This window comes from Mesoplodon mirus (genome assembly GCF_964341445.2).
Source record: "Mesoplodon mirus genome assembly, chromosome: 15".
NCBI classification, from domain to species: Eukaryota; Metazoa; Chordata; class Mammalia; order Artiodactyla; family Ziphiidae; genus Mesoplodon; species Mesoplodon mirus.
Window position 1 is genome coordinate 4926056 of NC_138991.1, and position 17425 is coordinate 4943480.

At 45.6% G+C, this 17425-nt stretch overlaps 1 protein-coding gene across 1 annotated transcript in view; it reads right to left on the reverse strand.

Annotated features, from left to right (window-relative positions):
* RAB22A (RAB22A, member RAS oncogene family) overlaps nt 1-17425 on the reverse strand; it is a 54033-nt gene that overhangs the window by 14025 nt on the left and 22583 nt on the right. Inside the window, exon 3 of the mRNA XM_082643966.1 lies at nt 7690-7771. Coding sequence (XP_082500092.1) covers nt 7690-7771 — 82 coding nt within the window. The remainder of the gene's footprint in view (nt 1-7689; nt 7772-17425) is intronic.

Sequence of the window (17425 nt, forward strand, 5' to 3'; positions counted from 1 at the left end):
GTGTGAGATGGAAAATGGGAAGCTCTCTCTCCAGTCAACCCTGGTTCCTGGGCATCTGTGTGAGCACCCTGCTCAGTGAATGTGATGCCAGTGTTGAAAGACGAGACTCTTACCTACGCTTGACCTTTGTCTTACACCCTGATTTTGAAACCTGACCCCTACATATGATGTGAGAAATACCCCTGGACTCCCCTCTGGCTCTCTGTTCTGTGGCTTCCCCGCAAAACACAGGTAGGAACTCTCATCAGAAGTGAGCATCTGAATACATTCCATATACAGAATTACAGACTCCACAACTTCTTACCCAATGACTTAACCTCTGGCTTTTAAACTTTCATGCTAATTTGAGTTTTATAAATGAAAGTGAAATTATGACTGTAAACTCCATGAGGAAGAGTGCATATCTGTTTAGTACCCCATTTTATCTCTGGGCCAGGTGCCTGGCACACTGTAGTAAGCCAGAAAGAAGTGGGGAATAAGGGAATAAGAACTGTTTAGGTGCAGGAAGAGGTCAAACTAAATGCCAAACCCAGATGAGCATCCATGTGAAGTTTTACTGCTCTCAGTGAGGAAGATCCCTGCTTCTGGGGTCAAAGCCTGATAACTTCCAATAAAATGTTAAGTTTTAGAGAAGAAAAAAAAACCCAATAATAAAGCCTGTAAGCAACTTTAAGGAAACTAGATTATTAGGTAGAAAAGACTCTGGATTGTCTTCCATGGGGTGAGAGTCACAGGAGCAAAGGCAATGATATTAGCTTTCATTTTTGATGCATTATTCTGGCAACATGCTTTAGAAGATTGTTGGTTTTTTTGGCTTTGTTTTGTTTTTTACATTTAAATTTGTAAGGTAAAATTCATTTAGAGAAGTGCAAAGATCTTAAGTTTGATAGAAGGTCTTAAGTTTTGGTAAAACAACAAATGTGTATATATACAACCATGTAAACAACATCCCACTGAGATATAAAACGTTTGTATCAACATGGAAAGTTCCCTAATGCTCTTCTTTTCATGCCCCTTCTTTATCCTTGAATATCCAAGTCTATTTTATTGATATTTATTGATATTGATATAACCACAATGGTTTTCTCTTGCTTAAGATCCGCATAGAATATCCTCTTCCATTCTCTTATTTTCAAGCAATCTCTGGATTTACATTTAAGGTAATCCTTTTATAACCAGCACATTGTTAGATCCTGACTTTTGATCCAATCTGACAACCTCTGCCTTTTAAGTGGAATGTTTAGTTCCTTTACATTTAATGTACTTACCAATATATTTGGTTTTTACTAATATTAGGTCTACCATTTTGCTGTTTGCTTTATATTTGTTCCATTAAAAAAAAAGAAAACCCTGTTCTTCTTTTCTTCCCTTCTTTTGCATTAACTAAATATTTTTTAGTATTCAATTTTAACTTATTAACTTGTCCATTGGCTTTTTAGTTATACCTTCCTGTATTATTTTTTAAGTGGCTGCTCTTGTAACTACAATATACCTTTCTCACAGTTGACTTAGAGTTTAAAATGCACCACCTCATGTAAAAGATCAGAACCCTGCAAGATTTTTTAAATCTCACTGCCCTTTGTGCTACTGTCAAATATTTTAAATCTATGTGATAACCAACACAATCCAATATTATAATTTTTGCATTAAATAGCCAGTAGTCTCTTAAATAAGAAGAAAAAAGACAGATTCTTATATTTACTGTTTCTAGTGGTTATTATTTCTTCCTATGGATCTGAGTTACCATCTGGTGTCATTTCCTCTAGCCTGAGAACCGTTCTGGGATCGCTGCTGCTAAATCCTCTCTGCTTTTCTTCTTCGAACGGTGTCATGACTTTGACTTCATATTTTAAAGATAATTTTGGCAGATGGATAATTTTGGCACTTTAAAGATACACTGCTCCACTGTCTCCTGGCCTCCACTGACTCTGTGGGAAGCTGGCCCTCATTCATACTGTTGTGTCCCACACATAATGTGTCTATACTATTATCTCTGGCTGCTTTCAAGATCTGTCTCTTTAACTTTGGCTTTCAGCAGTTTGATTATGATGGAACTAGATGTGGTTTTCTTCGTACCTATGAGTTTGCTAAACTCTTAGATTTGTGAGCTGATATATTCCACCAAAATTTGGGAAATTTTCAGCCATTATTTCTCAAAATATCTTTTCTTTCTGTCTCCTTCCCCTCTTTTTACAACTTCTGGGTCTCAAGTTACACATATGTTAGATTGTTTGAATTTGTCCCTATGGTACTAAGACTATGTTCCTATTCTTCCACTCTTTGTTCTTTTGTTTTGTCACTTACCCAGTGGACTTCTCATCTTAAATACTACAGTTTTCAGTTTTAGCATTTCCATCTGATTATTAGTTGCCATTCTGTGTAAGATTCCCCATCTGTAGTTAAGTAGATTATGACTACTTTTCCTAAAAAAAAAAAAAAAAAAAGACTACTTTTCCTTTAAATCTTTGAACATTTCTAAACCATCTGGTTTCCTTTATCTTCTCTGAAGAGTGTTAAAACACTGGCTAATCACCCTGAGATTGGTTTTACACATGGTTAGGGTGGGTCTACTTGGGTCTCTACTCTTAAGACATGGCCCTTCAGAAGTTTCAAGGGAAGCCCAACGTGTTTATCAATCCGCTCTAACAGGGCAGGACTGGACTCCAAACTCTCCTTTTCCTGTGATGAGCAGCGACTGAATCTCTGCTCTGTCTTGTCACCCCTCCAGCTGTTGGCTTCTGCTGGGTCTCTTAGTGTCGCTCCTGTGCATTCACAATTTGGGGGTTAAGCAAAGCCTTGAAGGGAATTTACAAGCAGGTTTTGGGGGCTTCCCTCCTTGTTGGATCCATCTTTTCTGGGATTTGCCTCCTTCTTTCCCAGATGCTCTAGCAACCTTAAACTCTGTCCTCAAATACTGCAAGCTAAAAAGACAGCCTTTCTGTTGGAGTCCTAGCTACCCTGTGCTGCATGGCCTGGGGAGTGCCCTCTGGGGAAAAGCCATGAAAATGTGAGTCTCACTCAATGTCGTTCCCTTTTCAGTCCCCAAACTGCATCTGGTTGCTTGGCAGTACCTTCAGAGAGTTGTTTAATGTTTTGTCCAGAGTTTATACATAATAGTTCTTTGTGGGAGGGTTAGTCTGTTACAAGCCACTCCACCATTACTGACACTGAAACTCTTTCCATGTCCTTTCGGTGTAAAGAAAGAAGGTGGCAGCTTAAAAAGAGACTAAAAGGACATCTGCACAGCTCTGTGCCCAATCTGGCTCTAGATCAGGGGTTGGCAAACTTTTTCTGGAAGGGGCTAGGCAGTAAACATTTTGGGCTTTGTGGGTCATACGATCTCTGTCGCAACTCCTCAGCTCTATTACGGAAGTGTGAAAGTAGCCGTAGACAATATGTAAACAAATAAGCATGGCTGTGTTCTGATAAAACAGGAAGCAAGCTGGATTTGGCCTGTGGGCCACAGTGTGCACCCTGGCTCTAGATATTCAGCCACTGCACGTTTTCCTGATTTCAGACACGAGAACAACTCCTATGTGGCTCCTGTGGCAGCGGATGAGTCCGTGTCTTCCTGGCGCTCTGCCCTCTAGGAACAGTCATTAGGAGAAACCACAGTAAGATCCAGGGACAGAAATCTTCAAGGACTGGATGCAGTGTCTATGAGACTTTGGTTAGAAGCTTTCTTTTACATGATCACAGACAGATGGCAAGTAATTGAAATGCTGCTGCTACAGTTACGGTGCATTTCTGATACGGACTTGAGGTGCATGTCTGAGCAGGGGCTGGGTCTGCCTCCATGCTTCTGCAGGAGTCCCTGTTAGTGAAGGGTGATTGGTGGGAAAAGATCACTTAAAACGAATTCATTTAGGATAGCAAATAGGAATGAAAAGGTTTGACAAAGGCTCTATCTTGAGAAAAAAATTATGAAACGAGTTTCATTTTATCTGATATTAGAAAAAACTTAGGTTTATTATTGCAACCAGGAGCTAGTTTCCTGAATGAACACTGAGTCAGAGTTGATCGAAAACTTGACTGTGATTCTTTTGATAAAACCATATGCTGGCACAATATGATATCTATCTTTCATTTCATGTTTGTCTTTCCTAGTCCTATCATAAAAAAGGGATTTTTACAAAATATTTGAGGACTCCAACAGTCTTCCCTAGACCTCTCAACAACCTTTTGATACACAAATCATTACCTTCTGAAGCACTATGTCATCATTCTGATCAGTAGTTTTCTCACTTAATGTAACAAACCCCTTACCGTCCATGGCTTTGCATGACATCTGTGAAGTTCTCCAAAATCACTTTCATTGACTTAATGAAATTACTTTGCAACCAACTGTGACTGGACCATCAGAAAGATGATCCATCTGTGAAAACGCGAGGGTCAAATGGGGAGGATGTCTGAATGGTCAGTTCACCATAAAGGGGTGCCATTTTACGAGGACTTTTGGTTCCATAATAAATGTCATTACTACAGAGAACTGAATAATAAATAATAAATATGCAAAAATCAGAAATGTATAATTTGAGGCATGCAATACTCACATGGTAAAACTAGGCAGAGGATCTGTTCCTCCTTACCTGTGCCAAAGTAGGGCTGACAATCAACTGATCTAAATCCACTGGCATCAATACTGTGTGCCAGGGGCTGAGTGCACAGACATGAGGACGGTCCCTGCCCCCAAGGAGCTCACAGTCTAACAGAAGACAAACAAGTAAGGAAACGGGGGACAATCCCACGGATGTGGGCAATTGCAAAGTCTGTTCAGGATCCGAAGAGATACACTGAAGAGTTCAGCTGCTAATTGGTCCCCCCAGTACCTGAGCATCAACCCCAGGTCAGGCTCTGTGCTGGGCCCTGGGAATACGGCCCCGTGGTCCCGGCTCTCACAGTTTACAGTCTGTGGGGACAGCCTGTCAGGAAGAGTGTGTAGACAGATATCTAATTACAACTTGGAACGAGGGTCCTGAGGGAAATGAATAAAGGGCAGTGATGGAGAACGAGCTGGGGTCGTGCTTAGGTGCAGAGGGGTTAGGGAAAACTGTGACGGTGTGACGCTGAACTTGAGACGAAAAGGCTGGTAAGGAGCCAGCTGGCCAGGCTCTGAGCGGAGGGAAGAGAGAGTTCCAGTACGAGAAACAGCGTGTGTGAAGGCCCGGTTCTGGAGAGTCTGAGGAACTGAGCAGAGGCAGCAGGCTGGAGCTCAGGGGGTGAGGGCGCGGATGGACCGGGAGGGCCCTGGGGAGCAGGGGGAACAGGCCATGCAGGGCTGTGCAGGCCAGTGGGCAGGGCGTGGCTCCCAGGAGAGGGGCAGTGGGCAGTCACTGAAGGGCAATAAGTGGGAGGATAAGGTCCTAAGTGGGGCTGGGAAGGGGAAGGCAGGAAGACCAGTTAAAAGGTGAAAGGAATCCTCAGGTGAGAGTTAAAGGTGGCGGAGAGCAGAGAGCTGGCAGTGGAGACAGGGAGAACCGAGCGGATCTGAGGTGCATTTAGAAGCCGGAGCTGTCGGGACACAGGGTCTCGCCGACGTGGCAGGCTGACGGGGAGGGGGGTCGAGGAGCGCCTCCGCCTTCACGCCTGAGCACAGCGGGCACGTGGCCACCTGAGAATGGCAGGGGTGGTGAGGAAAGCTCCCTGGGCGACATCAGACGCCAGCTCTGAAGGCTGAGCATGCGCTCTCTAGGCTAATGGTGGGAGGGTGGGTATTCTGAGCAGAGGGAACGGCAAGCCATGGGTATGAGGGTGTGGACTGGCCTGGCGCACTGCAGAAGCCTATGCAGTTTGGTCTTGGAGGATGAATGGGTGGGAGGAGGTGAAGGTGGAGGGTCAGGCCGAGGCTGGCACGGTCCGGGCCCTAAAGGCCGTGCCCAGGACAAGCGGGAAGGACAAGCTTACAGATGCGCCCTGGAGGATCCTCCCAGCATTTCAAACAGTTTGTGATTAGCTGTCAGATGTTTCGCTCTTCTTAAACCCTGTGATCTGGCAACAAGCAGCTGGAGCGAGGGCTCACTGCAGGCACCCCTGTCCTGAGGGTCTCCTCGGCGCGGGGCTCTGATGGGCGGGCCTTCCGGGCCCGCTGGGCTCATTTACATTCCCTGCGCGAGCCCCTGGCTGGTTCAGTGATCTAGCTCCAGGTAGGGGTGAGGCAGATTTGCATCTCAGAGCAACTACTCCTGGTGCAGAATCAATTAGAAATGGGGAAACAAGAGGCATGCAGACCAGCTAATTACAGAACTTCACAGAATCCTGCTGTTCTGGTAGCAATAAGAGAGAGGCCTAAACCCTTGTGCTCTTTTTTTATGTTCTGGAAAGAAGAGATGTTACATATCACCATGTCCACCAGGACGGGCTCTGATTCAAAGCATAATGGAATCTATATCATAGCATGTGCTTTATAATGAGGGTTTTGCTGTGTCATCAAATATATGGGAGGGGGTAACCGAAACTTGGGATTCAGTGAAAGGGCACATATATTACTTGTATGAAGAGCCACGAGTTGGGGGCTAATAGACTAGATGCCAGGGCTGTGTCCATGGATATATTCAGGAACACCGTGTGGCAAGCAGCCCTGCTGAAGGACAGCAGAGTGACGGTTAGCAAAAGCCTATCCGCACTGGAGACGCACAGCCCAAACCACGTAGGAGCAGCGGGGACCGGAGACTTAGCAGACGCATCTAAGATGAGGAAATGGACACAGGGTGTGATATCCGGCATTAAAAAAACAGAAGAAACCAAACAGAGCAAACTTTAGACATTAAATCTGTGCAAATGTATGCTGTCTACGTCTAGGTTTGTTGTGTTTTCCTCCACGTGTCTGTGATGATTCTTTTCAGGGTTTACACCATTTGCGGTATCTATGCCGACCCAAATAGACTGTGAGGACAGACTATTTCTCCTGATTCCTTCTGCTATAAGAGCTTAAGGTAGCACTGTGCATCCATCCCATGTTCTTGTTTTGATAATACTGTTTGAAAACAAAATTAAACAGCAGCTGGGTAGCTGCCAGACACCCCTCAACAGGGAAATGAGACTCTGGGCCCAGAGGGAAAATGAGGTGGCCGCAGCGTCTGGTCCCCTCCCCGCCTTCCCACCCCGTCCGATTCGGGCGGGCTTTGCCAAATGCCATTCTGCACCGTGAAGCCGTGCTCCTGGCCCCAGCTCTGGTCCAGGCCCTTCCTGAGGCAGATGGCCATCCTGGACAACTTCATCGTCAGGCGTTTATTAAGCACCTATTGCACGGCACTGTGTTAGCTCATTCATTTCACTTAAATCTCAAACTTTATACGCTGTAAAGTTCCCTCCTTAGCTTTTAAAAGGCGACTATAAATGAGAAGTGCTTAACTCTCCCTTTCTACCATTAATTCTTTTATATCTTTGCTAGAGGATGGAGCCCCAGATTACACATAATACTCTGCGCAGGGTTTTATCAGGCCTGTTACTCAGCGTTTACTTGAGGACACTAAAAAGCATAAAAATGTTCTCAGTGCCCGTATCACTTCCTCCATCGGTGGACTCTGTGGTTCTAATTGAAAAGAAAAAGGCTGGTCCACGCAAACGGAAAGACGTGTCTCCAGCACAGAGAAGTGAGGTGAGGGACGTGAAATGACAGAACCCGGCGGTTTTGTTGGAGCCTTAATTTGGGCCTCAGAAAAACACAGAGTAAATTGAAGAGTGACTTACTCGTTCTTGTCCAGCTGTATCCCAGATTAGGAATTTATGTAGCTCATTCTGGTACTGGACAGTCTTGGTCATAAAAGATGCCCTACAAAGAGAGACCTAAATGATCAGAATACAATTATTTAGAGCACGTCGCCAGCCCCAGCTGGAAACACCACTTAGACTTCACGCTCAAACTCCCGCTCCACACTATATGCTAATTGTGGTCCCCTCTGGAGTATTTACGAGATGCCCAGATGCTGGCTGCATATTCCGTGTCAAAATAGAGTGTCAGGCATATCTGCCCAACACAAAGGAAGGGTTCTTTGGCTTGTGACTGCCTAGGCTCCATATGAAAAGAACCAAGAGATAATTTGATAATCCAGACATTAGCCTCCCTTGTAATATACAGAAGCTGTTCTTTAAAAAGATGGCACCATGGGAAAACTTTTGTAAAAACAACTGTGTCTAGGAAGTCAGCGTGCTTATAAGCATCAGGCTGTTCAGGTTTGTCCTCACCCGTTCCTAAACCACATGACCACATACAGAGCTAGTGTAATACTAGAGTTAATAAAACTACGATGCCAAACAAGCAGCAGGAAGACAGCTGGTACCTCCGTGTTTCAGTAACAAAGCAGCCCCTTGGTGGTCCTGACGGGCCACCTCAGGCCTCAGGGGCCGCCCCAGCCCTCCACGGGGAAAGAAATGCTGATGTGCAGGTCTTCCTGCTCTCTGTGAGGTACCACTCTGCCCAGAGGCCTTTGAAGGCAGGGGCGGGGGGGCCTCATGCTTTCTGGAGAATCTGTGAGGGGCTGTGGTGGCCCAGAACACATGCCTGGACCCTCTAGGGGCTCCTGGCTAAAGGTTCAGGGGTCCTGCCCTGGGCCTGTGCTCGGCTCCAATGCTACCCCATCTCACCCGGGAAGCTCCCTCCTGGGAAGCCCTTTCTCTCCCAGTCTCCTCAGTGCATCCGAGTCTGGGTCAAGAACCCAGAGGTGATTACGTCTTCCTTCCCACTGAATGAGCCTCCTGGGGCCGAGGGTCCAGTTGGACTCTGGGAGTCATAGCCTAATCATCCTAATCAGAACAACCAACTCAATGGCTAGACATTTTCAAATATGCTGGATCTGAAATATCCTTGAGATTCAAGTAACAGATACATAATTTTCAAGAAAGTTCAAGCTGAAATCGATAGAATGACTTTCTGAAGTATTACTGAGCTTAGATAAGTATCAGAATCCTAGTTTCAAAAACTTAAACTCTGATACAATGAATTCCTAGTAATATTTATATGAATTTATGGTTTAGCAAGCAGCCACCCAAACAGTGACTGGGATGAGGAAGGGGGAGTGAGCCAGGAAGCAAGATCACGTTTATTGGGCCGGGGCTCCTCCCTTGGTATCTCCTTAAGGGAAGTTTACCCCGTGCTGTCCTTAGCAAAGTGCTTTAGGCACAGAAGGTGCTCAATAAATGCTTATCACGTCAAGAACTTCTGGCAACTCACCATGATTAAATCAAGATATGCACCATGATTTCTCACTTTAGGAAAGATCTAAGCATTCAAAAAGCCTCATTTATTGCGAAGATTAAATGACATGAGGTATGTGAAAGTGCTTTGCAAATTGTAAAGTACTAACCCCATACAAAATATTCCGACTTCTGTTATTATTGTTAGGTAAAGGCAGCTGCAGGAGACGTTTTCGTTTAGACTCTGCCGTTAGTCCTAAGGGCTTGCAACTCAACCCTCCATCAGTGATGGCTGTGGTGTTGGCTCTAAGCGTGACAGCTGACCCCTGGTAGGGGCCTGTCAACAGAGCCAGTGCATCCAACACACCCGTTTTGGCTGCTCAAAGGACAAGAGAAGAACTATGCTTTCAGTAGAGAAAAAGCTGAGAAAGATGTATACAACAATGAAAAGGAATTGTTTCATTATTAGATCTGAATTCACTGAAATCCAACCGACCTGCCAACCACTTCCCTTGTAACGAAAGCACAGATTCATTACTCAGACAGGAGGAAAAAAGACAAAATGGCAGCTGCAATGTAAGGTAGGGATCTAAAAGGATTAAACCCAACTTCCTGTCTGCGACCCTAGGCCATCCTTCCACCTCTCCCCCGTGGTCGCTCTCAAGACAACTCCTTCCCATCTGCACTGAGGTCTTGTCATGTCCAAAGCTCTCTACTTAGGCCTCCTTGGGTCTACACATCTGTTGTCCTCTTGCCCTTTTATCGCCAGCATCACTCGCCACACTGTGCCAGTTCTTTAGGAACCTTGCCTGTCCTTCCGTCTCAACCACCTGGAAAAGCCTCTCTCCCTGCTTCCTCTGCAGAGAGGTGGGGTGGCTGCCTTGCTGGAAGAAAGTCACAGAGCTGTGAGGACCGGTGTGAAGACTGTCCTACTTCAGCTGAACCCACCCAGGCCTCTCATTCCACACAGCAATGAGCCCACACTCCTACGACTTTTTTCCAGCTCCCAACCACTGCCCGAGACCCCTCTTTCCCGGGCAACAGCTTGTTTCAGCCTTCTCAGAGAAGACAGAGGTTATAAGCCCAAAGGTTCCCCACATGTTCCCCCATCAACCCTCCCAACTTGAGAATAAACACATTTCCATTCACACCAGCTATGATTTCCACTTTTCTGCCTCTGCTGAGTCAGAGATGTCTTATCCTTGATTCACCCATCATCACTGCTCTGATCATGATCCCAGCACACCCTGCCTGGGCCACTGCAGTCATCAAACTGGTCTCCTCCTCCCAGACTCAAATCCTCCCAATTGTCCTGTTTCTACCTTCACGCTGACTGTTCCTCTTCCTTGAATGCTTTTCTCCCTGGCCAAATGCTCCTCAGGTTTTAGGTCTTAGCTCAGCTGCCAACAATCACAAAAATCTGTGTGGTCCACCCAAGCCAGGCACCTTTGCACCCCAACTTCACCCTGCAACACTTACATCATCCCATTTTGTCTTCAGGGCATCTGCTACAAGGTCTGTATAATATCTGCCTGGCTTATTTATTTATCTATTTTTAAATCTACCTGTTCAATGCCTAACTCACCCATGAGAAATGTAAGTGCCACGAAGGTAGGGACCTTGTTGTACGTCTTTCTCTGTAATAGGCGTATCTTCCTCATCTCCCTCCTTGCTATCCTGGAATTCTGACAAAGCATTTACCATGTTGCCATAAGCCACTTCGCCTTCCATGACGCCCACAGCTCCAGGGAGTCTCGGCCAAGCACTCCCCAAAGCATAAAGTGAGACGTGCTTCTGGAGCACAGAGAGAGCTGAAATCAGAGGAGCCTTGGGGGCTCTTGAGCCAGGTGGGTGGCCTCTGGAGGTGGGGGTGGGTGCCACCAGCAGGGCTGACCACGCCCAGGGAAGTCCTCACGACCTGCTGCTGCTTGGCCGCCAGCTCTCACCTCCAGGCCAGCCAACAGGCACCGGGCGACAGCCAGGCGTCTTGAGCAGTGACCGACTCCCGTGTCCCTCCATCGCCCAGACTTCCAGAGCCATGCTAAGGAAGAGGCTGTGGCACTCACGTCTGAAGCAGGAGTGTCTCCCCAACCGCCGGGTCTCAGCTCAGGTGGCTGTGGCGTGACCACCACGCCTCCCTGTCCTCTCCTCCCCGAGCCCCGTGACGCCCCTTTACTGCAACAGGTATCTCTGTTGATCTCTGAGAACCTGAGATCTTGGCCTGTCACACCTGTAAGGACATTTCCTCCCCTTCGGCATGTGCATTTGGTGAGTCTACACAGTGATGACACCCCGACTCGGGCCCAACACGGCAGGGGGTGATGCCCACTGTCTGTCCCGGGTGGTCCCGGCGTGCTGGCCGGCCCTGGGCAGGAGGCCTCCCGCACGGCTCACCACAGCTTTAGGCTTTCGTCCGTGGGGGACAGTGCTTTTCTAAATCTGACCGCCTTCAGCTCAGCTCCACAATCTAGACACTTCATCCGCATCTCACACATGACGCGTGAAGACGGGGCTTATTTCCACTCCACTCCCACCACAGTCCCCGATTCCAAGTTCTCAATCAGAACATGGGGTCTGCCTTCCATGGAACAGACACGGGTCTGCAACTCTTCTCTGTCCTTTGTTACTTCCATCCACTCTGAGAGAACCGTCTGGTTCTTCATTTTACATTTAATCTACATTTGAACCTCAACCCCTGAAATAAATTCACAAATTGGACCCTACTCTTCGAGCGGGACCACTACAGTTTCTCCCTCCCACCATCACTCCAACTCCAGGCTCACTCCTTTAACGTGCAAGTTAAACGATGCGGGCGGTATGATAACTTCAACAGCTTGCTTTTTGAAGAACAGGCAATGGCTCCCTGCCATCCAAATGATGCATTTGTACTTTCCAGCCCGTCATTTACTTGTCTGATAGCCTGATTCTTCACGGCTAAACCACCCCTCCTCACTCCGCCTAGGCAGCTCTTATTACCTCTTTAACCTAAGATCCCTACTAGCACTATTTCCTAAAGCTGGAACGCCTTTCATGTACGTCTCCATTTCTCGTGACATTCTAAAAATATGACTTTCATGGGCACCAAGCAGTCACGATCTTCGGTAGGGGCATGTGTTCCCAATGAAAGTACCTGCTACAAGGTGTTTGAAAAACGCCTTTCCTCTAACGGCAGCAGACTTGTTCGGCCCTCTCAGAACACAGGTGTGCCCTGCATCACACTCCAGTACCTCCAAGCCCTTTCCTTGGAATGACACATGGATGCTGCCATCCCCATGATGGTACGTGGTGCCTTGTAGGGAAGGCTTTGAGGATCCAGAACCTCAGCTCCTCATGTAGGTTCCACAGTCACACGCATCTTTAAACTCTACCATCTCTCAGAGGTCTAAGGTCTGACGTGCCATTTCGTACCACTCTGCACAGGGCAGTTGTCTAGGCAGCCCTGCCCACCTGAACCAGAGCGGTGGGTGCACACGAGATGGCTAGGCCACAGGTTCACGGTCACCCTAAGCAAGTTCTCTAGTACTTTCTACATTTTTGTCATTCTAAAAACTTTTGCAAAAATATTTAAAATCAAGGAAAACATTACTTTAAACCTAAAGACAATTAGACTTAATAACAGAGAGCGTAGCCTAAGTTTCCTAAGTTTGTCCAGAATAACTTACACAACAGAAAAACCTTTCACAACATAAACAGTAAAATCAACAACAGCAGGGATGGAGCCAGCCGCCCTGAGTGGTCACGATGGTCAGGTGCTTTTCTCGTCCTTCACGCGTGTGACCCCATTTAGTCCTTGCTGTTAGCCTCTGGGTTGGGTTCGATTCGTCAGCACCATTTTGCAGACAAGGCATGGAGGGGCGGAGCAAGCGAGTGGCACAGCTGGGAACCTCACCAGGCGGCCGGGCCCTGAGCCTGGCCTGGGAACCGCAGCACCGCAGGGCCGTCGTGCACTGGGTGGTCGACTCCCTCAAACACATGCCTTCTTCTGTCCGGCAGGAAGTCTGGGCAGGCAGGATGGCTGCAACCCCACCCCTGCCCCCAGGAAGCTCACAGGGAGAGGACTGGTCAGATGACAGATAATTATAAGGCAGGTACTCAACGAGATACTGAAGGATGGACAGAGAGGTGCGGGAGCACAGAGGTAAAGCCACGTCCGAGTTCCCAGGAGAAGGGTGGCTCCAGGTGTGGGAGGATGTCCACACCCCAACCCTAGAACCTGTGAATATGTTACTTTCCATGGCAAAAGGGGCCTTACAGACGCGATTAGGTTAAGAATCTTGCGATGGGGTGAGGATGCTGGATTATCCAGATGGGCCCAAGGTAATCACAAGGGTCCTTAGAAGGAGGCGAGAAGCTGGAGCCAGAGAAGGTGATGTAAGATGCAAGTGGAGACCAGGATAATGTGCCCTGAAGATGGGTGAAAGGCATCTTCCGGGGTGCTGCTCCCTTCCCCTGTGTTGTGAGGCGTTCTCCTGCATGGGAGCTTGTTTTCCAGAGGGTGCTGGGCTCGAAGTGGCCAAGGCCCCACCCCACTGGCCTGGTTTGCCAGGGTCCTCACGTGGGGAAGGAGAGCCATGCCCTGCTTCCTTTCCCATCCTTCTGGATTTGTTACTATTTTGCGTTCTTAACACCTGCCAATAAAGACTGTCTACACTGAAAAAAAAGAAAGTACCCGGGAGAGCAGCGGTGCCAGGTACGGGAGGCTGGAAGAAAGGCAGCCCCGAGAAGCTGCAAAAGGCAAGGAAGCCAATTCTCTCCTCAGAGCCTCTGGGGGGGAACCAGCTTTGCCAATACCTTGACTTTAAGCCAGTGCAACTGATTTCAGACTTCTGACTTCCAGAACTATAAGACAATAAACCTGCGCTCTTGCAAGTGACATTTGCTGTATTTTGTTACAGCAGCAATAGGAAACTAATACACTAGGGAGGACTTCATGAGAAGAGTTGAAGTTGGAGCTGAACCCCGCTGAACCCTCCTTCAGGAGAGTGTTTGCCCAGCAGAGGCCCAGCAACAGGACCTAAGGTGGGGGGGATCACATTCTATAAGGAGAAACAGCAGGAACAAAAGCACAGAATGGTGAACGTGCAAGACGAATCCAAGTGGTTCTGCAGAGTGAGCCTGGGTGGGGTGGGGTGGGGTGGGGTGGCCAGCACGTTCAGGTAACCACAGAAAAGGCTCCAGGCAGGGCGGCGACAGACAGGTGGTGAAGGTCAACGTGACGCTGCATCTTCACACCGATGAGTGTCAGCTCTGCATGAGGCCCCTGTTTCCTGTACGTCAGCATCTCCCGAAGGCCAGGGCCTCACTGTCACCATTTCTGCCATATCCATGTTCCATCTGTATTACTTACTACTGAATATTGTAAAAAATCATTCTATTTTTTTAACTTAAACTTCTCTGAGCAATAATATTGGTAAAATAAAATCCCACAGGATTCATGGACTAGTTTATTTTTTCTAACAGACAATAAAATACTTAACAATATAAATTTAAAACGTCCACCTGTGCACCATGTGAAGTCATCTGGAGGATGATGTTTTGGGAAAGACGGCTGAAAGTGGGAGGAGCCCCTGAGGGGGGAGGAAGGCATAGTGTTATCAGACCTGTCTGAAAGCTGAATTCTGGAAGCAACAGGGCTTTGGGGTCCTTCTGCCAGATACCAAGCCCTTAGTAACCCATGGATGAGTGAGATGGATGTCTATTTTTAAGGACCTTACAGGGCAGAAGTGGAAATGGATTTCTAGGCAAAACCTGGGGAATACTAAGCACCGTGAGAGCTTGGACCAGATGGAGGGAACGGGACACAAAAGGGAAACAGGGAAGGAAACGAGCTGGGAGGCCCTGAAACAATCCTGGAGAAAGATGGGGTAGGCTTGATGGATAGGGTAGGAAGGGACACTTTGAGGCTGATACCCCAAAGCCACAGGGATGCTGGTGAGAGGGACAGTTCTAACAAGTCTGAGGCAGGCTTCTGTCAGCTCAGGCAACTATGTGTGTGATGAGCTATCTCAGTCATTTCCAAATTGTTACTATATCATTAATTTTTGGAGTAGGTAATACACTCACAGGCTTCATGACCCAGCATGTACAGAACAGGTGCACTGGCCTGAAATGTCTCCCTCGCACCCCTCTCTCCCAGCCATTCAAGTCCTCTCCCTGGAAACTATCTCATCCGTTTCTTAGGTTTCCTTTCAGATATACCTGCGGTTTATACAAGCATATGTGCATAGTTTCCCCTGCATCCTCTTTTATTTATTAACCCAGATGGTAGAATACAGTAGGTATCTTTGATTTTTTTCACTCTACACTACACCTAGGAGGTCATCCAATATAAGTATATAAAGTTTTCTCAAGCTGGCCTTTTCCCCTTCATCATATTATATCAAGTGATTATGCTGTAAATAATATAATCAGCCCCCTGCTAATCCACAACGCTGAAATGACTAACCTTGTATAGTTACTAACCTTGTTGTTTGGAACTTCTGGGACTTTATCTGAAGGATAAAGTCCTAGAAGTAGAATTTCTGGGCAAGGATCTGAGACAACAGCCTTCTCACTAAGAGTGCAGGCTTTTCAGCCCTGACTACCCAGCTCGGTTTATTCGTTTTGCCACCAACTGGGCAAGTCAATTAACCTCTCTTTGCCTCAGGTCTCTCATTTGAAAACTAGGAATACCTTCAGTACCTATAACACAGGGCTTTTAAAGCATTTTATATATCTATATATATATATATTTATATATATATTTTATATATATATAAATATATAAAAATATATATAAATATATATTTATATATACAAATATATATATTTATATATAAATAAATAATATATAAATATTATAAATAATATATAAATATATATACATATATATACATATATAAATATATAAATAATATATAAATATATATGTATATTTTACCGAAGTATAACTAACGAACAATAAAATGAAGCCTATGGTTTGACGTTTCATATTCTCGTGTAACTACTGCCCCAAACAAGATAAAGAACATTTCTATAACCCCCAAAGTTTCCTTAGTTAAGGACAGTTTGCCCATTTCTAGTTAAGTCTTGTACCTACCCCCGGCAAAGCTTTTTGACTCCTACTTCACAGATTAGTTTTGATTGTCCTTGGATTTCATATAAAGTATATACTCTTGTGTCTGGCATCTTTCATTTAATGACGTTTTTGAAAGGAATCTATATTACTTGATAGCTAATTCTTCTTTTACTGCGGTATGGTATTCCATTGTATGAATATATCAGACTTTGCCCATCATTATGTCGAGGAATATTGGGGTTGTTTCAAGCTTTTGGCTATTATGAATAAGGCATTTTTTTTTACAAGTCTTTCTCTAAACATATATTTTAATTTCTCTGGGGTGAATACCTAAGGGTAGAAGTGCTGACTCATAAGTTAGATGTACGTTTAACTTAATAGGAACATAGAGCGCAGTCCTCCAAAGCAGTCACACTATTTCCTGCGCCCCTCAGAAATGTATCCCGTTCTAGCTGCTCCACATTCTCACCAGCATGTTGGCTATTATGCTGTAATATCAGCCATGCCTTATGACAAGGCATGGATGTCCACTCTCACCACGTGTATTCGACACTGTATTGGAGGACTGAGTCAATACAATAAGGGGAAAAAAAAGCACCAAGACTGTAAAAACAGTAAAACTGTCACAGAGACCATATTTATAGACATCAATATAGAGTAGGTAGAAATGCACAATGCCCTGTGGAATCTATAAAATATGTGAAAATATGTGAAATAAGAAAATTGACATTCAATGTAATTATTTCCATGACTGGTTTTAAGTGTCTCATTTTGGCATTTGTTTGTTGTTTCTCTGCTCCTCCTTTTCTGCCTTCTTTTGGATAAATCACACTTTTTTCTGTATTCTATTTTTTCTCTTGTATTGACTTTTTAGCGATACCCCTTTGTGTGTGCCTATTTTTTCCAATGTTTTTCTAGAGATTACAATATGAATCTTTAAATTTCAGTCTATTTCCACATAATGTCATGCTACTTCATGAACAATGGAAGATATACAACAATCTAATTTCATGTATTCCTCTCCCACCCATTGTGCTCGTTGCCTTATATTTAGCCTCTTCAAATGTTATAAACACAGTAATACAATTGTTATTTTTGTTTTAAAAGCCAACAGTCTTCTTAGAATTTCATTTAGTATCTTTCACGATATGGGTCTGCTGTAGGCAAATTCTCTCAGCTTTTGCCTGCGAATATCTTTAATTTACCTTCACTTTTGAAGAAAATTTTTGCTAGATA